The sequence below is a fragment of the Phytophthora cinnamomi genome (genome assembly GCF_018691715.1).
Source record: "Phytophthora cinnamomi strain GKB4 chromosome Unknown Contig127, whole genome shotgun sequence".
In the NCBI taxonomy this organism is placed as follows: domain Eukaryota; phylum Oomycota; class Peronosporomycetes; order Peronosporales; family Peronosporaceae; genus Phytophthora; species Phytophthora cinnamomi.
Window position 1 is genome coordinate 845,912 of NW_027151060.1, and position 26,636 is coordinate 872,547.

The 26,636-nt window shown below is 51.0% G+C and overlaps 4 protein-coding genes across 4 annotated transcripts; all 4 read left to right on the forward strand.

The window, feature by feature from the left end:
- Positions 1 to 6,363: 6,363 nt before the first annotated feature.
- IUM83_07249 (DNA binding protein) lies at positions 6,364 to 16,842 on the forward strand (the record flags this gene model as incomplete). The annotated part of the gene is made up of 2 exons (XM_067931531.1): positions 6,364 to 6,993; positions 16,588 to 16,842. 2 exons carry the CDS (start codon positions 6,364 to 6,366, stop codon positions 16,840 to 16,842), a joined length of 885 nt encoding a protein of 294 aa, XP_067780505.1.
- A 1,286-nt stretch (positions 16,843 to 18,128) lies between these two features.
- Positions 18,129 to 19,958, forward strand: IUM83_07250 (uncharacterized protein; the record flags this gene model as incomplete). Its single annotated transcript, XM_067931532.1, has 2 exons — positions 18,129 to 18,397; positions 19,703 to 19,958. 2 exons carry the CDS (start codon positions 18,129 to 18,131, stop codon positions 19,956 to 19,958), a joined length of 525 nt encoding a protein of 174 aa, XP_067780363.1.
- Positions 19,959 to 20,698: 740 nt separating this feature from the next.
- IUM83_07251 (uncharacterized protein) lies at positions 20,699 to 21,513 on the forward strand (the record flags this gene model as incomplete). The annotated part of the gene is made up of 2 exons (XM_067931533.1): positions 20,699 to 20,893; positions 21,259 to 21,513. The coding sequence occupies 2 exons, from the start codon at positions 20,699 to 20,701 to the stop codon at positions 21,511 to 21,513; spliced, it is 450 nt and encodes a 149-aa protein (XP_067780364.1).
- Positions 21,514 to 22,252: 739 nt separating this feature from the next.
- On the forward strand, positions 22,253 to 26,181 carry IUM83_07252 (uncharacterized protein; the record flags this gene model as incomplete). The annotated part of the gene is made up of 5 exons (XM_067931534.1): positions 22,253 to 22,447; positions 22,899 to 23,062; positions 24,369 to 24,620; positions 25,402 to 25,561; positions 25,927 to 26,181. The coding sequence occupies 5 exons, from the start codon at positions 22,253 to 22,255 to the stop codon at positions 26,179 to 26,181; spliced, it is 1,026 nt and encodes a 341-aa protein (XP_067780362.1).
- Positions 26,182 to 26,636: the final 455 nt, after the last annotated feature.

Below are 26,636 nucleotides of genomic sequence, written 5' to 3' on the forward strand. Positions count from 1 at the left end.
AATTGACGGGGGACCACGCCTGGCCCGGAAAGACATGGCAAGGGTAGCCTTCTTTTGCCACACATATGTACTGACTAAATCTCGGCGAATGCCATACAGGAATATGATAGGTGAAATGGCGACCAAACCGCTCCATACTCTACACATTGACTATTTGAGTAAAATGAAGCTTGAAGGGCTGTATGGTACACCAGGGTTTAAATATGCGTTAGCGGTCATGGATGATGCCACCATATACAAATGGTATTTTGTGATGAAATCACTCAAAGAGGTGGGAGCAAAGTTAACAACTCTTATGGCCTCACTGGAAAGGCAATTTTCATACAAAGTACAAAAGATCAAAACTGACGGAGGTACTGACTTTGTAAACAATGTAGTAGAGAAATACTGCTCTAAGAAGCGGACTGCGATTTCAGAGGTGCAATGCGGAGTCCCAGGAAGAGAATGGGTTCGCTGAACGGGCCCACCAAGCCTTTGTCGACAGTATCCGATGTGCGCTTGCCGGTTCTGGGATGACACGGAAGTGGGGGCCAGAGGCCTAATGTCTATTGACTGCAGTGGCTGATAGAGTGACAGCTGCCCGCCTCAAAGGCAAAACGCCCTATGAGGCCCTATATAGGAAGAAACCTACGGGGCTAGCATTACGAATTTGAGGTAGCATGTGATAAGCTCATGTATCGAAGTCAAAAAGAACTAATAAAACAGGGCAACTGAGTGCAAACTCCTGGGGCTGTCGGATAACTACAAATGATATAAGATGCTGGGCATCAATGGAAACCGGTACCTCATGCCCGCGATCTGAGGTTTGATGTAGCGTCCAGTTTGACCACGAAGTCCTTTCCACCAGCAAACATTGAAGTCAGTGAGGACACGCTCAATGAGATACGTGAGCTAGGTTAACGGGTGCGAGCAGCAGGGGTACACGCTCCGAAAAAAAAAAAAACAGAGACGAACTACGAGATACGCGTCTGCGCTCTTACGCATACAGGAGCAGTGGGATACCAGGCTGGTCATGAGGTCATCTCCTCAATTCCGAGACTCCGCCGCAAACGCAAGCCAAATTCAAAGACTACGTAGTAGCCATCGATACTGTTACACGAAGTATTAAAGTCATACTGATTCCAAGGTCACTCAAAGAAGCTCTGCAAGGACCACATGCAAACAGTGGGAGGTAGCACTTCAGGTTGAACACCGAGCATTACTTGCGAATGGAACTTGGTAACTTGTAAAATTACCAAAAGGGCGGAAAATTTCTAGTGTGTCACTGGGTCCTTGATGTAAAGTACAGCCCCGACGGGACGGTTAGGTGATTTAAAGTGTGCTTAGTAGTGAGAGGAAATACACAAATTCATGGGGTAGACTACAATCAGATCTTCTCCCCAGTTGCGAGATACGGGTCGCTGAGATTGCTTCTAGCAATAGCAACTATTCAGGACCTGCATGTGCACCAATTGGATATGTCCACGGTGTTCCTCAATGGAACGCTGTTAGAGGATATTTATATGCAACAGACTCATGGATTTCGACACGGAAGTGACTCGACCGTGTGTAAGCTAAAGAAGAGCCAATACGGACTCAAACAGGCACCACAAAATCTGGTTCGCGCTCTTCAATAAGTTTTTGATACAACTTCGGTTTTCCCGGTGCAAAGAGGAGTATTGTTTGCTCGACAAAAGTGGGAGGTAAATGGAGTTCCTCATGTAGTACTTATCTGCGTGTACGTAGATGATATCACAATTGCTGCGAGTAATATGAAACTCATGGAAAATGTCAAGGCTACACTATCCTCTTGGTTTACTATTAAAGACCTAAGATAGGCCCACTACCTCTTGAAAATGGAGATTAAGAGAGACACGTTCAATAAGATTCTCAGTATGTCTAACATAAGTACATCATGGACTTATCACACAAGTTTAACATACCTGAGTGCGATCCGGAGCCGACACAACATGCCGGAAGGGTTGTACTTGAGAAAGAAGAAAATATGGATCCTGAGCAAATAGCAGCGCAGCCATTCGATTACAGAGGTTTAGTGGGTCTTTTGTGACAGGCTACTGTCACAGGGGTGCCACCGCGAGTGCGCGGTGGCCAATCAGATCCCGGTATATGTTTAATGGTTGGGATGGTCACGAGCACCGCGACCGTCTCAACACTCAATCTCAGACTCCATTTCCTGTCTACTTCCTATGCGCTTGTGCAAGCCAGTAACAGCCTTAAGCCCGTTACACCTGGTAGCACTTTGTTATCCGTCCAACGGCCAAGATGAACGACACGTCGGTGAACAACGCGCCCACCCTCGGAGCGACTGGTATGTCGCTCGAACACCCCAGTTTTCCTCACCTGTCGCTGTTCGAGTGGGAGGCACTGCACAGACTCGCTGAAGTATCAGGTGACGGTGTCGTCAAGGCATTGCTGACCGCCGGCACGGAACAACAACAACGCCTGGATCCCCACGAGTTCATGGCACGTGAACTCACAGACCTCCGTCAGCACGCGATGATTCCCACGTTGGCCAAGAACGAGACCGACATCGTCAAGCGCAATGTCTCCACGTACAGCGGTGAAAGCGAGAGCCGCCTTCACCTGAACTACTGGTTCTGCGAGGTGGGCATCGCGACTGAAGTTCGGTAGCTGTCTACTGAGCTCGCGCGCACGTGCTTTCTCCTGTCCAAACTGGTGGAGAAGGCGAAGGAATGGGCGCTCGGCAAGCTCGTCGCCGACACCTCCTGCTGTCGGACTATGGCATCCATGACGGCGGACCCGTGGCTCGCGTTCGATCCGCCCCAAGACGAGAGCGTCCAGCGACCAGCCTTCGTGTCGTTGAAGCAAAGCCGCATGTCCATGCCTGAGTACATCCAGCGCGCGCGGCACCTCGTGTCGTGCATCACGACGCATCCAGTGGACATGGCTTCACAAGTCCGTGTCTTCATCTCCAGTATGAACGCTGGCTACCAGCATTTCTACCTGACTCAGGAGACTCCATCGACGCTCGGAGATATCTTCGCGGTTGCGCTTCGCGAAGACTACTGTGTGATGGCGCCGCAGGTATTCGACGACTCGCTGTCCTCGGTGTCTGAGACGGAGCCGATGGTGGTGGATGCGATCCAGCATTACGGTGGACGTTGGGGACCGACGACATCGACTCGAGGAACAACATCGCCATCGACGCGCAGTCCGCGTCCGATGCTGCGCTTCCGCTGTGGTAAACCATAACACCGTACGGCAGTGTGCAGCGCGCCATCGCCCATGCAGGCGAACGTCACAATCGTGAATGGCGTCGCAGCTCCAAAAAAAAATGGCGACAACTAGTAGGTGCGGGGCGCCCTCCGGTCGTGGAAGGAGTGGTGGTTCTCTGGTGACAGAATCTCCTCCTATCCCTCCTGTGCTTCAAGCACAGCTATGTCAGCAGTTACTCGAGACTGCTCAGTCTCCTCGTTCATGGCGTGAAGCGCCCGCTTTGCGCGCTGTTGGACTCGGGCGCGACGAACAAGTTCCTTCGCGCCGAGGGCTTGTCGGTGTTACCAGCGGACACGAGCATTTGTGAAGGGAACCCATAGGTCTCGGACCGTAACGCCTACCTAATCAATCTCCAAGTACCACTCTTTTCCCTCAAATTCGAACCGAGACCACACAGAAATGATGTACACCCCGCCGCCGTCCCTAATCCATGCGTAACAATTATCTGGAATATTGATGACACGATGAGGGTACGTGATGGGCTAAGAGGTCCCAGACTTTACAGCGGATGCATATTCACCTGAATTATCACACTAGGATTCGTCTTGTTCGTTTTTAGCTTGTTCCACGGCCTTCCTGGATGCCCGAAGTGCGTCCCGCAAACGACTGTCCCATTTTGCAGCGAGGCGCTCCAGTAGCTCAACCAACGTCGCATCTCCTTTACACACTACACCCTCCTTGAGCAAAACCATTGCCGCAATAGGTATTGGATCTGTACGGCGATTCCAGTGAGTATCTCCAGCGTTAGATTCCTCATAATCAACCTCTGTAGCCCGTTTATGAAGTCCCCCTTCAAAATAAAACTTTGGAGCGAATGTTCCTTTTGCACATCCTGCGCACGCTTCTTCCTGCCTCTCTGTCGCTTCACCGTCAGCAACTGTTTTTCCACAAGGCACCTACATATTCCTCTCGCTCGATCAATCCAGCGATTGAGACACCCCGACGTAGACATGCTAGCTTTAGCTCGTCCTCAATGAATACGTTTAGGTGTACTCGAAATGCCTTCATGCCTTGAGCTGTTCCGAAACAATCAATATAATTCTCTACGTCCAGCGGCTTGTCATCACGAACGTCACCATCATCCACATCATAATCAGCGATGGCCACACTTCCCTGTTCGTCAACCTCCAACACAGGTGGGACATGCTTCCCAGCTCGGGGGGCATTGGCAACAACCCTGTCGATGTCTGCAACCGCAGTCCACGCCGAGCAATGGGTGAGGGCAACCGTTATCAGGACATCTCTGACGAGGAGAATTTGGGACGTCGAAATACTCAGTAGCTCCTTCGTCTCTTTGTTGTTTTCGTCGTGAACTCGGAGTAAAAGACCATATCGCGAAGCCATGAGCTTGAACATCGCCTCGCACTCGACAGGATAATCGGTATGCAATACGCATCGCACACAATTGCGACCACCATACCTGGAGTAGTAAGTCATGACCTCCTCCACGCGAACCCGTAGATCACGGAACGTAACACCAACCTTGACGATCTCCAAGCGCCACTCCTCTCCATCAAATTCAAACCGAGAGCATACAGAAATGATGTACACCCCACCTTCGTCTCCAATCCATCTCCAATCCAAGCGTAACAATTATCTGGATCGTCGGTGACACGGTGGGGGTACATGATGGGGCCAAGAGGTCCCAGACTTGACAGCGGATGCATCATCACTTGAATTGCGGCGCTAGGGTTCGTGTTTTTTGTTAGTTTAGCTTGTTCTACGGACTTCCTGGTTGCCCGAAGTGCGTCCCGCAAACGACTGTCCCATTTGGCGGCGAGGCACTCCAGTTGCTCCACCAACGTCACCTTTCCTTCACACAGTACACCTTCCTTGAGCAAAACCGTAGCCGCACCAGGTATTGGAACTGTACCGCGATTCCAGCGAATATCTCCAGTGGTACACTCTTCATGACCGACTTCCACAACTCATTCTAGAAGTTCCTCTTCAACGTAATACTTGCCATTGAAGAAGGTGTCCACTACTTGTGCTGCACTACTGCACTCCTCCCCCAGGATAGAGGCAATTTCGTAAACTCCAACGAAAACCTTGCCATTCTTGTATGTCGTCGATCGGAGTGGCCTCTCTACGCGCCGCAAGAGCTCCTGGTGGTCTTGTACGTCGAGACTGGAGTTTTCACGCAGCGAGGATAACATTTCGACTTCACCGCGACAGCGCAACCTAAAATGAAGGTCTTCGAAGTTGAGGCTGCGACGATATGACCAGTTGTAGTGCCTAGTCTCTATTTTGTTCGACTGCATTCGCTTCTAGTGCAAGTTTGTGTTGAAGTCTGGCAAAGCATCGTTGAGACTCGTATTCAACCCAGCATGTCGCCTAAAAAGCGATTCCGTCGCGATACCCTGTGTCGACCTTATTGCACACCAGAGCGCGACAGCAACTGCTACACCATCGGTATATCGTCAAGCGAAAAAAATGTAAAACCCTTGAATATGCACAATCAATTCCGATGAACACTTACTCTTTGATACGTTTAAACATTTAGCATAACAAATACCCCAAATATGTTTTTATCATCCACCCCGGGATTGGTGGACTGCCTACCGTAGTGTTGGAAGCAGTAATCTTTTTCAGGGTTTAATGAGTTTTTGAGCTTTTCCCCCTAAATTGGCGTTTTCAACCCAGTTCTTACGGAGGATTCCTGTTAAAACGAGAATAAACACTTTAGAAACAAAATCCCTACGAAGAATTCTCCTTGTACTGCCGATTTTGACTACCATAAGCGCCGAACACTTAACTTTTGCGGGATTGGCGATCTCCGTTACCCCAGGTTGCAGACCCTCTAAGATGACCAAGAACGTATTACCGGCGGTGATCGAGTCTGCAGTAGCTCCTGCATCAACCGCGCAGGGGCTACTGCAAACCCCATCATCTCTGCCGACTAGTACATCGCCTCCGCTGTCGCTAAGTGCCGGAGCTGCGCGCAAACCTGTCGATTGAGGAAAAACGCCATGTGCTAATGTGTCTAGACACAGGTGAAAGCCAAGTCGATGTCGCCAAGGCGTTTAGCGTCAGCCCAGGAACAATAAACAACATAAAGAGAGACAAGGTGCACACCCTGGCGTATTGCGTCGAAGCATCAAGCGCGTCGCCAATGCCACGAAGAGAATGGCCACCTCCCATGACGTGGAGCCAACTCGCACCCGCGTGACGCTCCCGTTCGACGCCAAGTTTAAGATCATACAGCGTTTGGAAGTTGGCGATGGGGTCAAGCATATCCTGGACGACTACGGCGTCTCGACGACCTCAAAGCTCGTCAAGAACAAGACGCGCATCTTGGAGGTGGTTGCGAACGCAGAAGACTGCGCGGTGGTGGCGAAGAAAAACCTTCCGCGTATTACCACGTCGCCCGACACCAGCTGCGATAGCACTCAGCCTCCCGCCGAGCATAAGCACGTGACAACTACGTTGCGGCAGAAGCTTCAGACTCTCGAGCGCCTTGAAAGCGGGGAAGCGCCGACCGACATAGCAGCTGCGTACAACATCGGCCTCCAACCCCTGAATAAGATCGAGACCAACAAGACTGCTGTCATGACTCGCTGTGCCGAAGCTCAGGATGCTGCGGATTTGAAGAGGAAGGATCTGACGTCTACGTTCATGGCTAAATCTCGCGACAACACTGACATCAAGAAGTGTGTAATGATTTCGCTTACCGACAAAGCGGCGATTCTGAAGCGCCTCGAAAACGGAGACGTGCAGAATGCGATCTCGGAGGATTTTGGTGTCAACGCGCAGCAGGTGGGCCGGATTAAAGAAAGTGAAGCACAAAATTCTGGCCGCCTGTGCGAACGCCAAGATGCAGCAGAGTTGAAGCGAAAAACCCGATGTTAGTGCTCTTCGTGATCTCCCGCCGCCGAAAATGTGCAAGCAGGTCAGGCTGTTCGATGAGGACAAGGCTGCTGTATTCAAAATGATGACCAACCAGGTTCTGTAAAAAGATATCGCCAACGAGTTCGGTGTAAGTGGCACGCAGATAAACGCATCAAGAAGAAGGCTTCAAGTTGAGTTGGAGGAACCTAGAATCGGCAAGCCCGCGTCAATTTCAGGATTTCTGATTGACTTACCAGGTGCTTGGTTTGGTCGTAGCGCTGAATCGATGGGTTTTCGAGCCGAAGTTTTTATTTTTTTGCACTGGAGACATACCGATTACGTTTTTTTATGTTATCAAGTTGAGTTCCAGGACACCGACGCCGAGAAGCTTCAAAGTTTAGGATTTGATAAGTTGTCGTACCGGTTGTATTTCTTTTTAATTATGAGAGCAGTTTCACCGCTAAATGTAAGTGTGGAATCTCGACAATATTTCACTCCGAATACAACAACAACATGGCATTGGTCTGAGCAAACACGGAAAATATTATTCTCCGCGTCGGTGTCGATCGTGAGCGATAACGCAGTGTGGTGAGCGGGCCCATCGACGGCATGTTCTGCTACATGAACGGTTTCGTCTACATGGAGCTCGCGATGCGGGTTCCCTCGTCTGGTAGCACGTACGCGTACGCCTACTACGTCACATCTGTTTCGGCTCAACTACCTCGTTGGTCCTTCGCCTTGGCGTGCTGTATTCCTAGTGGGTTGACCGGCATTATGAAGTGGATACACATGTAGTCTAGCCTCAAGGCACGGACGCAAACAATTTTTGGCGCACCCAATTGCTTTTTATCAGTCTACATGTACGTAAAACGTTTGAAGTGATGTGGAACTTGTAAATGCCAGTTATTGTGATATCAAATAGTGCACCACAGCGCATTTTTCACGACTCGATGAACCCAAGCGTTGAAACTTGGTAAATAATAAAGGGTTTGACATTATACCGATGTAAAATTGCGTGTAACAAAATCTTGTAGGATATTTATAGGTATCCCAATAGTGTTGATATACTTCACAATAAACATGTCAATATAATAAATCGCATACTGAAAGCTGGCGTTTTAACATTGCATGTATTGAATACTTAACCGGTCCGGGGAAAAAATCACAGTTAGATTTTTTTATGCCAAAATCTTGCTTTTAGATTGGTTGAAGTACTGTGCTGTGCTACACACTACGGTCTCTCGTTGGATAATAATATTCAAACATGAGAGATTTGTAGAAAACAAAACTGAAACTTGATTGGCTGTTTTTCTAGCGAGACGAATCTGGCAATTTTTTGACGTAGCGATTTAGCCCCCCCCCCCCCCCCCCCCTCAACAAAACGAAGAAGAAAAAAAGATCGTTTAAACTGCCTGCTACCTACAGGAATTGACAGGAAAATTGATCTGTAAAAGATACTGTGTGACACAGTGTCGGTGTAGTATATAGGCCGTCAGTTTCGAAGTCAGGGGGGGGGGGGGGGGGAAGTGGCGGCGCCACGCGTTCTTCTCCTCCTCTTATATCCCTCTGCAAGTTGTGTAGAGCGCACAAGTAGATGAACTGTACTTTTCGTATTGGCTAAATTAATAATCTATTTAGGCCCAATTAGCGTGCATCACATCATCACATCATAACGATATCAAACACTCCCACTAAATGATCACGCACATCCGATCTCAGATCGCATCCTGTGTTCATCACACGGGTTCCAAGTTTTTCTTAAGACGGCTGTTAATCGATCCTTGGTGTGCCTAAGATTACTCTATTCACTTGATTTCGTAAGTCACATGGCATTACAGCTGTAATGGGCCCTGTTACATATGTAGGTAGGTTGAATTTTCATTAGTAGGTGAGTCAGCACACGGCTAGCCATGTGCTGATACGGCATCACCTGATTGGTTGAAATAGAGGGAACCAGACCAATTTCAACCAATTAGGTGCTGACCTGTATTTGAGTGGTTCGCAAGAGACCCGGGGCAGCCACCCTGGCTCTAAAATAAAACAGAGTTGATTTTCACCAAGACTGAGTACTTGGTCTTCTTAATTTCGAGTCTGAACCTAAGCTTCCTCACGATACGTGTAAGTTAGTGACGGGCACACACCTGGCCTGTTACAACAGCGTCCTCTTTTACACTTTTATTTACAGATTCCCTGAAGTTAGTAGGACGGCTGGGATCTGCATCGTAACTTACCCGTTAGAAGTAAGTATCTAATACGTTTCGCACAGAGCCAGAAATATATATTTTTGGCTCATATGACCGTTCACTATACGGCTATATTTTGGCATATCACAAGATGTCATTACAGCCAAAACACACGTCAATCCTGAAAATTATAATTCTGAAACCCCACTTTTCCGGCACGACGGCAAGGAGAACCGCGCGTGGCTCCCAACTACCCGGCGATCGGCCCCAATCAACGCACAAGGTACTGGCGATGCGCAGGAACCGCTTCGTCGCGGCGCCGCGACCCTGATGACCAGGTTGAGGAGCAGCGCGGTCATCGTCGTGTCGAAGGATCATCTCCATCATGTGAGGAACGTTGCCCGCGCTATGCACACGCGGGGCCGGACCATCATGTTCAAACGGACGTCTTGATCGCGAGTTGACTGGACCATGTGGAGCGCGATAACCAGGAGCTGCGTCACAGGATGCATCAGCAGGCCACATCCGACCAATATAAAAAGTGGGATGTAACCGTATCAGCAACATGAAGGCATCACATAATACCTCCAACACTGTGACTGGTCCACTAAATCGGGGCGTGAGCCTGTTCGCGCCGAAGTTTGTCATCAATGTGGTTGAATACCGGTCATGGACAGTAACGCGTGATCGCCCACAGCAAATTTCTCCATAATCTTACTGCCGCGACGATCTGCATTCTCCTTTTGGCGATCGATCGCAGTCACGATCGCATCGTGGATATAGCGAACCACCGACCGCTGCAGGAACTCGTTGGCAGCCGCTGCGTCACGCGGCAGCGGCTCCGGATTGGGGTCGTATTTTGCAGGAAGTGGCGCGGCGGCTTCCACCGCGGCCGGCGGGTCTTGATACTCAAATGCATGACGACGCTGACTCGGATCGATCAGCGTCCGATCCGTGCAGGCTGCGGTATCGAAGGTGTCGCCCTCGTAGCGACACGCGCACGTGACCCTCTTGCAGGGGCGTCGGTTGGTATCTGCGCCCCCCCCCCCCCCCCTCCCCCCTGTGGCAGCACGCGTCCGCGTCCCTTTCGTTGTAACTCGAGATCCACGTTCTATTAACTTGTACGTTGTGAGCGCTTTTACGATCAGTGCTGTCGGAAACGGCAGTGCCGTTGTCAGCTAACCCTATCTATCAAGCGCTTCACACTGAGGAGCGCTGGAACACGCGGATATCGCTCGAAGTTGATGGAGAACGGGGTGACCCCGTCGACGCGTGTTCTACAGTGTTGATAGCGAACTCGACCATGGACAGGAAGGAAATTCATGACTTGAATGGCGTGGCGAAGCTCCTTAGCACGTACGCAACGACCCGGTTCGCGCGTTCTGTCTGGCCTTCCGTCTCTGAATGTGACGCGGTGGACATAGCCGACCGCGTCCCTACCAACTTGAACAACTCCGTCCAGAACGCGGCGGTGAAGCGGGGTCTCAATCCGACACAATCGAAGTCGTAAGACGTGATGTAGACGATATCGAAGAACATCGTCGCGGACTGTTTCGCGGTGACGCAGCAAGATGCACCATCTTGCTGAGACGATCGACGAAGATGAGAACACCAGTGCGGCCTTGCGGATTGCGAGGTAACCCGAAGACGAAGTCCATGCCCACCGAAAACCACGGTTCCGGTGCCACCGGCAGAGGTCGAAACTGAGCCTGCGTCGATGGAGACGGCTTGACACGTTTCGCTGGAGCATACCCACTTCCGTGCTCACATGTATATATGCGGCCAGTAGACAATGACGCGAATGTCTTTTCGCGTCCGAGGTGGCCGCCGCTGGGCGTATCTTGGAACTCGTGGATCAGCCGAACTCGATTCATCGCGCGTCTGTGTGGAAATGCAGTAGGTCAGCAGCCCTCCGTGTCGTCCGTAGCGGTCGACGCGGGCGCAACTACGTGGGGATAAGCGGTACCGCGCCGCTGCTGATGGATCTCTCAGGTACTTGGTCATCTCCGCCGACGTCGCGTCTGACTCGTACGCGGTCGTTGCCAGGTCACGAGGCGGGCCGGTCGCTGCAACCTCGACAGCAGCGCCATCGAACTTGGTGAGGGCGTAGCACATGGCTAGCAGCTCCTTGTCGTGTACGGGGTAGTTTCGCTCCGTCGCCTTCAGTTGGCGTGACTGGTAACTCACGAATCGTTCGCGTCCCTCAGTCGCTTGCGTCTCACACCACGCGGAAAGACATGAGGGGTAGGGCAGCACCATGACAGGCGCGGTGGACAAGCTCGTATGCACCCCACCGAAGACATCTTGGTGTTCGGGGCGCCATGACCGCGTGGCGTCGGCCTTGACGAATGGTTGACGCAAAGTTGTTCGATTAGTGGTGACGATATGTCGCAAGACGCATCCACAGCCGCGACTGCTTCTGGTCGTGAGGAGTGGACCGCACGCAGATGGCCTCGATCGTCTCGGAGTAAGCACGGACACCTTTCTTGCTGACGTATCTCTGAGCACAGGAGTCTCGAGAGCGCAGAAGATACACTACTTCAGATTGGGCTACGGCTTGTTCTCTCGCATCACCTCGAACACCTTCCGCAGGTGTTGGAGATGTACCTCGATGTCCGCCATGTCGCCCTCGGCACAACTGTGAATGAAGATGCCGTCGAGGTATCTTTAAGTGAAGTCTCAGTACGGCCGAAGCAAGTTGGACACCATGCGGTTGAAGTTTTCGGGGGGTGCTTTTGATCCCCTGTGGCATCACAAACCATTCCCACATCATCCTGCTAGGTGTGCTGACCGCAGTTAACGGCGCGTCGGCTTTGAGCATCAAGATTTGATAGAAGCCATCCGTCAGATGGATGGCGGTACTACTAGACATGGTGTCCAGCACCATGTCCTTCCTGGGGATCGGCGTCTGCACCGAAATAGTGGCGTCGTTGCGCTCGTTGAAGGCGTGGCTGATCCGCTGGTTGCTTTCGTCCGTCTCTCGGCGGTACCTTCGGTGGCCAGTACACGCATTACTGATATGAACGTCTGATCGATAGTCGTCACGCAGAATGTCGGGCTGGAGTGTGGGAATAGGCTCTCGCGAACGTGTCCGGCTTGCCAACGACTCTCAAAGATGGCGTCAATGGCTTCGAGTAGGTCGCGAGGAAGCGGCCACTGCCGCGTTACACAGTACTTATAATAGGTACGAGGTCGATCGCGTGCCGAACTCCGCGGTCGGGTGGAAGAGTAGTAGGGACCTTGTCCGGGAAGATATCTCCTCCATGAACTCACGCACAAGCGGAACGACTGCGTAGCCGGCCGCTTCAAGCGCCGGCAACGACTCAGCTGCGTAGCGTGCCTGGCGAGCACCCGTCGGCTCAGCTCAATTCGGGCGCGTTCTCGCGTCGGAAGTTGGGTCCGACGCTGGTGACGACGGCCGCGATGGGCTCGGTGTCCTCGGCGACGATCATGCACACTTGCTCGATCTCGCCCTTCTTTAAGTCACGGAGGAAGTGTTTCTACGAGAGACCAGACAACCGAGAGATCTTGGCGACGTCGCGCGGTGGACGTGCGACCTCGACGTTGCGGAGGCGCGGAGGCGTCTCCGCGTCGCCCTCCACCAGGACTGAGATCACCTCATACTCAGTCTCGATCGAGAATGCCGATCGCGCACTTGGGCGGCGTGGTTCGCGACGGCCGTGACGTCGAGTGTCTTCCGAGGCTGCCTGTAAAAGCCCACGCTCTATCATGGCCGCTGAATGGCGGCGCCGTGACACGACATCGGCGTTTGGACGCGCTTCTCTGGAGACGACCGCGTCAACTTCATCAGGGAGCTCCCGCTCGATCACCCGCGGGGACCTATGTTCGACCGCATATGGGAGACCATGCTCAACCACATGTTCCTGCACTTCGTCACTGGTGAGCCACTGCTCATTCTGTGGAAACCCATGCTCGACCACGTTATCGTCTACTTCCGAGAACCGCTGCTCATCGGGACGTGGGAACCCAAGCTCGACCACGTCAGGCACGTCTCAAGAGTCCTAGTCAAGACCGGCACAGGTTGAGTGTTCCCACACCGCACACGAAGGGCCATCGCTCACGTCAGGTGCAGTATGGACCATGGCGTCGGAATCCATGACGGCAACGTGCGGGCACCGGTTAGTGGTTCCGCACAGGAACGCTACCACTGTTTTCACAGCGACGTTTCACAGCTATGCCTCGGGGGCGGACTGTGCCAGGCAGCCAGTTAATCTCAGGCTAGCGGCAGGCAAGCCACAGCATGCCGAAGACGCAGTCGAATGAGCCACTCAGCTCGATCACCAACAACTTCTCGGAGCTACGGAACCCATCGAAATCGTACGCTAAGGCCACGGAGAACCGCGGTATCCGCCGCGGATTCCCATCAGTGCACTTGTCGTGGATGAAGTATTGACTTACTACTCCAAGTATGGTCGCAGCTACGTTCGATGCGTATTGCATACCGATATCCTGTCAAATGCGAGGCTACGTACAAGCTCATGACATCACGGTATGATCTGTTACTCCGTGTTTACGACGAAAACAACAAAGAGACGAAGGAGCTACTGAGTATTTCGCCGTCCCAAATTCTCCTCGTCAGAGATGTCCTGATTGCGGTGACCCACGCCCATTGCTCGGCGTGGACTGCGGTTGCAGATATCGACAGGGTTGTTGCCACTGCCCCCCGAGCTGGGAATCATGTCCCACCTGTGTTGGAGGTTGACGAAGAGAGAAATGTAGACATCACTGAGTATGATGAGGATGATGGCGACGTTCGTGATGACAAGCCGCTGGACGTAGAAAATATTATTGATTGTTTTAGAACAGCTCAAGGCATGAAGGCATTTCGAGAGTACCTAAATGTATTCAATGATGGCGAGCTAAAGCTAGCATGTCTACGTCGGGGTGTCGCTATCGCTGGTTTGAACGAACGCGAGGCTTACGTAGGCGTCATTTGAAAAAACAGTTTGTTTAAGGTGAAACGATAGAGAGGCAGGAAGAAGCTCGTGCAGGACGTGCAGGAGGGAAATTCGCTCCAGCTCGAGCTTCTTCACCGCAATCAAGTCCGGAATTTTCAGATGATGCTCGCGTACCAAGAGATTTTTCAGAGTCGAATGGACATGAACAGTTGGCGCCATCAGCAGAATTTCAACGAACTCAGAGTTCGGCCGGATTGCATTGAAATTGGAGAAGTACGCCCTCCAGCCAAAACCACGGAGGAGTCTAGTTGTGCTGTTGTCCGTCGAGAGCCGGACTAGCAGCGCAAGATTTTCGAGCTGGTTCATTTGAAGCACGAGGTGTTTTTCACGAGCAAGTTGACGCGCAGCATTTTGCTCACGTGGAACAACAAAAGCAACAATAAGTCGCTGCTAAAAAGCAGCGATTCTAAGCGATGAAGGCCTCCGAAATGCAGCTACAACTGAAGTTAATGAGGCCCATCAGCGGCAGTCGTTTTGCTTCAGCCAATTCAGCACCATGCATCAGTTCGTTCCGCAGTGGCGACAAACCGATCACACCCACCCATCCATAATGAACACCACACTGCACAAGTGCAAGATACCAATTTTCATGCTGAAGATTAATTCCAAGTCGATGAAGTCACGTACAATATGCCCTCCGTGAATATGTTAATCCTGGAAAATCAGCAATTGCTGGAGCGGATGAGTCAGATGGAAGATGAATTGGAGTTGAAAAGGTGTACGACAGACCGACTGAAGAAGCAGCTCGGTATTCAACAGAAGCAAATCAACATGCTGCTTGCTGCGAGTCGTGCACAACCAATCGAGACAGAGAGCCAAGATTCCAAGCCGCGGACAGTCCCACTTGAGCATTATAAACACGTTCTTCGTCGTCTAGACGCCTTGGAGGAACAGCGCCGCCCAATGAGCACAATTTCGGCTCCTGGAACAGTTGAAGGCCCAAGTCCTGACGGGTCGATTAATCAAGATCAGCTCAACTTTGGAGCCCTCAAAGCTTCATCGAAGAATATGCTGGATGACGCTAGAAAGCGGACGGCGGAAAACGCGCTGGCTACTCGAGCCGCAAAAGGCAGCCGCCTAGGCAAGCCTTTGTTGCCTGCATCGAAGTGACAAATTTGTGATACGGCGTCAAGTCTGGTATTTGAGAAGTAAATTCAATATTTTTGGAGTTCTGTGTGTATGAGGATGTGTCATTTCATGTATTACTTGATAATCAGATTTGGTTGCAACGCAACAGTGGCGATAATAATGTGTGTTATGGTTGGTTGGTGATGTTGTGTGCCTTTGCTAGACAGTATTGTGACATCGAGGAGTGTGCAATAGCATATTTGCAGACAACTAAGCGAACTAGGTCATCTGCGACTTGGCCGGGAACACCAGAGTTGTAAAGCGTTGTTGCTTCCACCGGTACAGGTTTTCCTTTTTGTTGTTATTACGTCGACAACAGGAGTTATCTAGGGTTTAGCCATGTAGTGATATCTAAGCGTCTTGTAATGTCGTAGGAAAATTATTGTTACCAAGAAATACCTCTCACAGAGGTCGGCTCGATAAGCAACAGATCCGAGAATGCCTTCGGGCAACAATATGCGCCGGCCTCTTCGTTGCCGGCGAGCACCTCACACGGAGTCGGCAAAGGATCACTACGCACATTGAACCTGAAGCGAAAGACGACTGAGCAAATAGAAACTATATAGAGAAACCACTAATCCTTGCTCTTGGACTGAGCAGCGACCGATTTAATAAGATCCACCATCATAGCCAGATGCTGCTGCAGCTGGATGGCAGCCCGAACTTGGGCGTGTTGATTCTGCTGGGCTTCTAGCTGAGCGCACTGCAGTAGTTCGAGCCCCCAAACTTGCTCGCCGGCGCGTCGCCGCTGCTCTTAGTGGTCTCGTTCCATTCTAATCTTCTGCAGAACACCGCCGAAGAGTGAACGGCCAACTGCCGAGACTTCGCGCAAGCGTACCAAGACGCTGTCGATTGAAGATAAGCTCCAGGTGGGCCTACTTTAGCTCACTACTGCGGCTTACACGTGCGCGAACGTGTATGAGGATGCGTAAGGTTATCTGTAACTTGCATTAATACACTCGAGTCCACGAGTATAATTTAAATCATAGAATGTAACGGGGTTACACACAAGTGACAACGGTCACTTGTGCATGACATTGTCACTTACGGTTTAATAGATAAATATCTGTTAAAGGTTTTAGATACTTCCTCACATTGGTGTAAGTCACACCAATGGATACATTGAAGTGGGCCACCACAATGAGCGGTCCACACCTACCCAAAGATCCTATTAGTAGAAAGCAGCATCTTTCTACCAATTAGAGACGTGCATATTGGCGGGGCTCCGACAGCCGCGGCTCAAGGCCCAGAAGCAGCGCCCTGAGCCAAGCCGTGGAGCACCTCGCCGGGTTGCCGTCGTGGCTAACCCCGACGATCAGGAGTTCCCGTTCCGCGAGATCGTCGAAGAGCGACTGACGACGGAGGGCGCGTTCCTGCTGGTGGACTGGGAGTCCAGCTACGTGCCGGTCGGCAACGTTCACCCGGATCTCGTCCGCGAGTTCCGGAATGAACGACGCAACGGACGCGCGGACTTCAGGAACATGTAAGAGCTGCTATGCACTACACTTGTAGGGAGGCAACCATTAAGCAATCGATAGAATTTGGCATTGCTGTAAATTCATTATGCTAGGTTTCTTTAGCAATTTGTACACTAGGCAGGCCGGGTGTTTGGAGGCTGTTGCACTCCAAGCACCTGGCAAACAAGGGTTGGCTTTCTTGCGAAACCTTGGACGCTAGATGGTTGTCGCTTGTCAAGTGCCCCACTGCTCGGTGGCATCTCGCTCGCCAAACAGTGGTGGTCCAACAGCACTCATACCCAAGTGCATACAATAATATACAAATGCACATATATACATGTATAATCAACAAATACTCAACTCGAACACCTCAATTGTAGGAAGTCGGGTCTTGTTATACTGCTTGCATTATATATATAGTACACAGCACCAAAACAATTAACAAAGCTAGATCACAATTCATCCCTACACGAGGCCGACAGCGTGGGGCCGAGCAGCAAGGTCAACGTGGGGAGGAGCAGCAGGCGCGCGGTAAAGTGAGTTAAAAAGAGAATCTTACTATAGGAGGGAATCTTACTATCCCCTGTCGTAATACGCACTTTTATGTTCCTTCGGTTGCAAAACATGTGGTATTGCCAACATTTCCTGCTTTGATATCCGCACAAAATGCTCAGTGTAAACGTATGTGGGTATGCACGCAGAGCACCCGTAGACCCAGTCATGGAGCAACGCCCAGCACTTACCCTGAGCCAACACGCGACAGTACCGTGCATGGGGGGATCCGCTTGACGCGGTGGGAGCGTTCAAGAGTTGTCGTCAACCACGCAGGGACTTCTGTAGACTCCATCATCCCTACCGACGAGTGCATCGTCTCCGCCGAAGAGCGAACCCCGCCGAAGAGTGAACGGCCAACTGCCGAGACTTCGCGCAAGCGTACCAAGACGCTGTCGATTGAAGATAAGCTCCAGGTGGGCCTACTTTAGCTCACTACTGCGGCTTACACGTGCGCGAACGTGTATGAGGATGCGTAAGGTTATCTGTAACTTGCATTAATACACTCGAGTCCACGAGTATAATTTAAATCATAGAATGTAACGGGGTTACACACACAAGTGACAACGGTCACTTGTGCATGACATTTGTCACTTACGGTTTAATAGATACATATCTGTTAAAGGTTTTAGATACTTCCTCACATTGGTGTAAGTCACACCAATGGATACATTGAAGTGGGCCACCACAATGAGCGGTCCACACCTACCCAAAGATCCTATTAGTAGAAAGCAGCATCTTTCTACCAATTAGAGACGTGCATATTGGCGGGGCTCCGACAGCCGCGGCTCAAGGCCCAGAAGCAGCGCCCTGAGCCAAGCCGTGGAGCACCTCGCCGGGTTGCCGTCGTGGCTAACCCCGACGATCAGGAGTTCCCGTTCCGCGAGATCGTCGAAGAGCGACTGACGACGGAGGGCGCGTTCCTGCTGGTGGACTGGGAGTCCAGCTACGTGCCGGTCGGCAACGTTCACCCGGATCTCGTCCGCGAGTTCCGGAATGAACGACGCAACGGACGCGCGGACTTCAGGAACATGTAAGAGCTGCTATGCACTACACTTGTAGGGAGGCAACCATTAAGCAATCGATAGAATTTGGCATTGCTGTAAATTCATTATGCTAGGTTTCTTTAGCAATTTGTACACTAGGCAGGCCGGGTGTTTGGAGGCTGTTGCACTCCAAGCACCTCGCAAACAAGGGTTGGCTTTCTTGCGAAACCTTGGACGCTAGATGGCTGTCGCTTGTCAAGTGCCCCACTGCTCGGTGGCATCTCGCTCGCCAAACAGTGGTGGTCCAACAGCACTCATACCCAAGTGCATACAATAATATACAAATGCACATATATACATGTATAATCAACAAATACTCAACTCGAACACCTCAATTGTAGGAAGTCGGGTCTTGTTATACTGCTTGCATTATATATATAGTACACAGCACCAAAACAATTAACAAAGCTAGATCACAATTCATCCCTACACGAGGCCGACAGCGTGGGGCCGAGCAGCAAGGTCAACGTGGGGAGGAGCAGCAGGCGCGCGGTAAAGTGAGTAAGAGGGAATCTTACTATAGGAGGGAATCTTACTATCCCCTGTCGTAATACGCACTTTTATGTTCCTTCGGTTGCAAAACATGTGGTATTGCCAACATTTCCTGCTTTGATATCCGCACAAAATGCTCAGTGTAAACGTATGTGGGTATGCACGCAGAGCACCCGTAGACCCAGTCATGGAGCAACGCCCAGCACTTACCCTGAGCCAACACGCGACAGTACCGTGCATGGGGGATCCGCTTGACGCGGTGGGAGCGTTCAAGAGTTGTCGTCAACCACGCAGGGACTTCTGTAGACTCCATCATCCCTACCGACGAGTGCATCGTCTCCGCCGAAGAGCGAACCCCGCCGAAGAGTGAACGGCCAACTGCCGAGACTTCGCGCAAGCGTACCAAGACGCTGTCGATTGAAGATAAGCTCCAGGTGGGCCTACTTTAGCTCACTACTGCGGCTTACACGTGCGCGAACGTGTATGAGGATGCGTAAGGTTATCTGTAACTTGCATTAATACACTCGAGTCCACGAGTATAATTTAAATCATAGAATGTAACGGGGTTACACCCACAAGTGACAACGGTCACTTGTGCATGACATTTGTCACTTACGGTTTAATAGATAAATATCTGTTAAAGGTTTTAGATACTTCCTCACATTGGTGTAAGTCACACCAATGGATACATTGAAGTGGGCCACCACAATGAGCGGTCCACACCTACCCAAAGATCCTATTAGTAGAAAGCAGCATCTTTCTACCAATTAGAGACGTGCATATTGGCGGGGCTCCGACAGCCGCGGCTCAAGGCCCAGAAGCAGCGCCCCTGAGCCAAGCCGTGGAGCACCTCGCCGGGTTGCCGTCGTGGCTAACCCCGACGATCAGGAGTTCCCGTTCCGCGAGATCGTCGAAGAGCGACTGACGACGGAGGGCGCGTTCCTGCTGGTGGACTGGGAGTCCAGCTATGTGCCGGTCGGCAACGTTCACCCGGATCTCGTCCGCGAGTTCCGGAATGAACGACGCAACGGACGCGCGGACTTCAGGAACATGTAAGAGCTGCTATGCACTACACTTGTAGGGAGGCAACCATTAAGCAATCGATAGAATTTGGCATTGCTGTAAATTCATTATGCTAGGTTTCTTTAGCAATTTGTACACTAGGCAGGCCGGGTGTTTGGAGGCTGTTGCACTCCAAGCACCTGGCAAACAAGGGTTGGCTTTCTTGCGAAACCTTGGACGCTAGATGGCTGTCGCTTGTCAAGTGCCCCACTGCTCGGTGGCATCTCGCTCGCCAAACAGTGGTGGTCCAACAGCACTCATACCCAAGTGCATACAATAATATACAAATGCACATATATACATGTATAATCAACAAATACTCAACTCGAACACCTCAATTGTAGGAAGTCGGGTCTTGTTATACTGCTTGCATTATATATATAGTACACAGCACCAAAACAATTAACAAAGCTAGATCACAATTCATCCCTACACGAGGCCGACAGCGTGGGGCCGAGCAGCAAGGTCAACGTGGGGAGGAGCAGCAGGCGCGCGGTAAAGTGAGTTAAAAGAGAATCTTACTATAGGAGGGAATCTTACTATCCCCTGTCGTAATACGCACTTTTATGTTCCTTCGGTTGCAAAACATGTGGTATTGCCAACATTTCCTGCTTTGATATCCGCACAAAATGCTCAGTGTAAACGTATGTGGGTATGCACGCAGAGCACCCGTAGACCCAGTCATGGAGCAACGCCCAGCACTTACCCTGAGCCAACACGCGACAGTATCGTGCATGGGGATCCGCTTGACGCGGTGGGAGCGTTCAAGAGTTGTCGTCAACCACGCAGGGACTTCTGTAGACTCCATCATCCCTACCGACGAGTGCATCGTCTCCGCCGAAGAGCGAACCCCGCCGAAGAGTGAACGGCCAACTGCCGAGACTTCGCGCAAGCGTACCAAGACGCTGTCGATTGAAGATAAGCTCCAGGTGGGCCTACTTTAGCTCACTACTGCGGCTTACACGTGCGCGAACGTGTATGAGGATGCGTAAGGTTATCTGTAACTTGCATTAATACACTCGAGTCCACGAGTATAATTTAAATCATAGAATGTAACGGGTTACACACACAAGTGACAACGGTCACTTGTGCATGACATTTGTCACTTACGGTTTAATAGATAAATATCTGTTAAAGGTTTTAGATACTTCCTCACATTGGTGTAAATCACACCAATGGATACATTGAAGTGGGCCACCACAATGAGCGGTCCACACCTACCCAAAGATCCTATTAGTAGAAAGCAGCATCTTTCTACCAATTAGAGACGTGCATATTGGCGGGGCTCCGACAGCCGCGGCTCAAGGCCCAGAAGCAGCGCCCTGAGCCAAGCCGTGGAGCACCTCGCCGGGTTGCCGTCGTGGCTAACCCCGACGATCAGGAGTTCCCGTTCCGCGAGATCGTCGAAGAGCGACTGACGACGGAGGGCGCGTTCCTGCTGGTGGACTGGGAGTCCAGCTACGTGCCGGTCGGCAACGTTCACCCGGATCTCGTCCGCGAGTTCCGGAATGAACGACGCAACGGACGCGCGGACTTCAGGAACATGTAAGAGCTGCTATGCACTACACTTGTAGGGAGGCAACCATTAAGCAATCGATAGAATTTGGCATTGCTGTAAATTCATTATGCTAGGTTTCTTTAGCAATTTGTACACTAGGCTGGCCGGGTGTTTGGAGGCTGTTGCACTCCAAGCACCTGGCAAACAAGGGTTGGCTTTCTTGCGAAACCTTGGACGCTAGATGGCTGTCGCTTGTCAAGTGCCCCACTGCTCGGTGGCATCTCGCTCGCCAAACAGTGGTGGTCCAACAGCACTCATACCCAAGTGCATACAATAATATACAAATGCACATATATACATGTATAATCAACAAATACTCAACTCGAACACCTCAATTGTAGGAAGTCGGGTCTTGTTATACTGCTTGCATTATATATATAGTACACAGCACCAAAACAATTAACAAAGCTAGATCACAATTCATCCCTACACGAGGCCGACAGCGTGGGGCCGAGCAGCAAGGTCAACGTGGGGAGGAGCAGCAGGCGCGCGGTAAAGTGAGTTAAAGAGAATCTTACTATAGGAGGGAATCTTACTATCCCCTGTCGTAATACGCACTTTTATGTTCCTTCGGTTGCAAAACATGTGGTATTGCCAACATTTCCTGCTTTGATATCCGCACAAAATGCTCAGTGTAAACGTATGTGGGTATGCACGCAGAGCACCCGTAGACCCAGTCATGGAGCAACGCCCAGCACTTACCCTGAGCCAACACGCGACAGTATCGTGCATGGGGATCCGCTTGACGCGGTGGGAGCGTTCAAGAGTTGTCGTCAACCACGCAGGGACTTCTGTAGACTCCATCATCCCTACCGACGAGTGCATCGTCTCCGCCGAAGAGCGAACCCCGCCGAAGAGTGAACGGCCAACTGCCGAGACTTCGCGCAAGCGTACCAAGACGCTGTCGATTGAAGATAAGCTCCAGGTGGGCCTACTTTAGCTCACTACTGCGGCTTACACGTGCGCGAACGTGTATGAGGATGCGTAAGGTTATCTGTAACTTGCATTAATACACTCGAGTCCACGAGTATAATTTAAATCATAGAATGTAACGGGTTACACACAAGTGACAACGGTCACTTGTGCATGACATTTGTCACTTACGGTTTAATAGATAAATATCTGTTAAAGGTTTTAGATACTTCCTCACATTGGTGTAAATCACACCAATGGATACATTGAAGTGGGCCACCACAATGAGCGGTCCACACCTACCCAAAGATCCTATTAGTAGAAAGCAGCATCTTTCTACCAATTAGAGACGTGCATATTGGCGGGGCTCCGACAGCCGCGGCTCAAGGCCCAGAAGCAGCGCCCCTGAGCCAAGCCGTGGAGCACCTCGCCGGGTTGCCGTCGTGGCTAACCCCGACGATCAGGAGTTCCCGTTCCGCGAGATCGTCGAAGAGCGACTGACGACGGAGGGCGCGTTCCTGCTGGTGGACTGGGAGTCCAGCTACGTGCCGGTCGGCAACGTTCACCCGGATCTCGTCCGCGAGTTCCGGAATGAACGACGCAACGGACGCGCGGACTTCAGGAACATGTAAGAGCTGCTATGCACTACACTTGTAGGGAGGCAACCATTAAGCAATCGATAGAATTTGGCATTGCTGTAAATTCATTATGCTAGGTTTCTTTAGCAATTTGTACACTAGGCTGGCCGGGTGTTTGGAGGCTGTTGCACTCCAAGCACCTGGCAAACAAGGATTGGCTTTCTTGCGAAACCTTGGACGCTAGATGGCTGTCGCTTGTCAAGTGCCCCACTGCTCGGTGGCATCTCGCTCGCCAAACAGTGGTGGTCCAACAGCACTCATACCCAAGTGCATACAATAATATACAAATGCACATATATACATGTATAATCAACAAATACTCAACTCGAACACCTCAATTGTAGGAAGTCGGGTCTTGTTATACTGCTTGCATTATATATATAGTACACAGCACCAAAACAATTAACAAAGCTAGATCACAATTCATCCCTACACGAGGCCGACAGCGTGGGGCCGAGCAGCAAGGTCAACGTGGGGAGGAGCAGCAGGCGCGCGGTAAAGTGAGTTAAAAGAGAATCTTACTATAGGAGGGAATCTTACTATCCCCTGTCGTAATACGCACTTTTATGTTCCTTCGGTTGCAAAACATGTGGTATTGCCAACATTTCCTGCTTTGATATCCGCACAAAATGCTCAGTGTAAACGTATGTGGGTATGCACGCAGAGCACCCGTAGACCCAGTCATGGAGCAACGCCCAGCACTTACCCTGAGCCAACACGCGACAGTATCGTGCATGGGGGATCCGCTTGACGCGGTGGGAGCGTTCAAGAGTTGTCGTCAACCACGCAGGGACTTCTGTAGACTCCATCATCCCTACCGACGAGTGCATCGTCTCCGCCGAAGAGCGAACCCCGCCGAAGAGTGAACGGCCAACTGCCGAGACTTCGCGCAAGCGTACCAAGACGCTGTCGATTGAAGATAAGCTCCAGGTGGGCCTACTTTAGCTCACTACTGCGGCTTACACGTGCGCGAACGTGTATGAGGATGCGTAAGGTTATCTGTAACTTGCATTAATACACTCGAGTCCACGAGTATAATTTAAATCATAGAATGTAACGGGGTTACACACACAAGTGACAACGGTCACTTGTGCATGACATTTGTCACTTACGGTTTAATAGATAAATATCTGTTAAAGGTTTTAGATACTTCCTCACATTGGTGTAAATCACACCAATGGATACATTGAAGTGGGCCACCACAATGAGCGGTCCACACCTACCCAAAGATCCTATTAGTAGAAAGCAGCATCTTTCTACCAATTAGAGACGTGCATATTGGCGGGGCTCCGACAGCCGCGGCTCAAGGCCCAGAAGCAGCGCCCCTGAGCCAAGCCGTGGAGCACCTCGCCGGGTTGCCGTCGTGGCTAACCCCGACGATCAGGAGTTCCCGTTCCGCGAGATCGTCGAAGAGCGACTGACGACGGAGGGCGCGTTCCTGCTGGTGGACTGGGAGTCCAGCTACGTGCCGGTCGGCAACGTTCACCCGGATCTCGTCCGCGAGTTCCGGAATGAACGACGCAACGGACGCGCGGACTTCAGGAACATGTAAGAGCTGCTATGCACTACACTTGTAGGGAGGCAACCATTAAGCAATCGATAGAATTTGGCATTGCTGTAAATTCATTATGCTAGGTTTCTTTAGCAATTTGTACACTAGGCTGGCCGGGTGTTTGGAGGCTGTTGCACTCCAAGCACCTCGCAAACAAGGGATTGGCTTTCTTGCGAAACCTTGGACGCTAGATGGCTGTCGCTTGTCAAGTGCCCCACTGCTCGGTGGCATCTCGCTCGCCAAACAGTGGTGGTCCAACAGCACTCATACCCAAGTGCATACAATAATATACAAATGCACATATATACATGTATAATCAACAAATACTCAACTCGAACACCTCAATTGTAGGAAGTCGGGTCTTGTTATACTGCTTGCATTATATATATAGTACACAGCACCAAAACAATTAACAAAGCTAGATCACAATTCATCCCTACACGAGGCCGACAGCGTGGGGCCGAGCAGCAAGGTCAACGTGGGGAGGAGCAGCAGGCGCGCGGTAAAGTGAGTTAAAAGAGAATCTTACTATAGGAGGGAATCTTACTATCCCCTGTCGTAATACGCACTTTTATGTTCCTTCGGTTGCAAAACATGTGGTATTGCCAACATTTCCTGCTTTGATATCCGCACAAAATGCTCAGTGTAAACGTATGTGGGTATGCACGCAGAGCACCCGTAGACCCAGTCATGGAGCAACGCCCAGCACTTACCCTGAGCCAACACGCGACAGTATCGTGCATGGGGGATCCGCTTGACGCGGTGGGAGCGTTCAAGAGTTGTCGTCAACCACGCAGGGACTTCTGTAGACTCCATCATCCCTACCGACGAGTGCATCGTCTCCGCCGAAGAGCGAACCCCGCCGAAGAGTGAACGGCCAACTGCCGAGACTTCGCGCAAGCGTACCAAGACGCTGTCGATTGAAGATAAGCTCCAGGTGGGCCTACTTTAGCTCACTACTGCGGCTTACACGTGCGCGAACGTGTATGAGGATGCGTAAGGTTATCTGTAACTTGCATTAATACACTCGAGTCCACGAGTATAATTTAAATCATAGAATGTAACGGGGTTACACACACAAGTGACAACGGTCACTTGTGCATGACATTGTCACTTACGGTTTAATAGATAAATATCTGTTAAAGGTTTTAGATACTTCCTCACATTGGTGTAAGTCACACCAATGGATACATTGAAGTGGGCCACCACAATGAGCGGTCCACACCTACCCAAAGATCCTATTAGTAGAAAGCAGCATCTTTCTACCAATTAGAGACGTGCATATTGGCGGGGCTCCGACAGCCGCGGCTCAAGGCCCAGAAGCAGCGCCCTGAGCCAAGCCGTGGAGCACCTCGCCGGGTTGCCGTCGTGGCTAACCCCGACGATCAGGAGTTCCCGTTCCGCGAGATCGTCGAAGAGCGACTGACGACGGAGGGCGCGTTCCTGCTGGTGGACTGGGAGTCCAGCTACGTGCCGGTCGGCAACGTTCACCCGGATCTCGTCCGCGAGTTCCGGAATGAACGACGCAACGGACGCGCGGACTTCAGGAACATGTAAGAGCTGCTATGCACTACACTTGTAGGGAGGCAACCATTAAGCAATCGATAGAATTTGGCATTGCTGTAAATTCATTATGCTAGGTTTCTTTAGCAATTTGTACACTAGGCTGGCCGGGTGTTTGGAGGCTGTTGCACTCCAAGCACCTCGCAAACAAGGATTGGCTTTCTTGCGAAACCTTGGACGCTAGATGGCTGTCGCTTGTCAAGTGCCCCACTGCTCGGTGGCATCTCGCTCGCCAAACAGTGGTGGTCCAACAGCACTCATACCCAAGTGCATACAATAATATACAAATGCACATATATACATGTATAATCAACAAATACTCAACTCGAACACCTCAATTGTAGGAAGTCGGGTCTTGTTATACTGCTTGCATTATATATATAGTACACAGCACCAAAACAATTAACAAAGCTAGATCACAATTCATCCCTACACGAGGCCGACAGCGT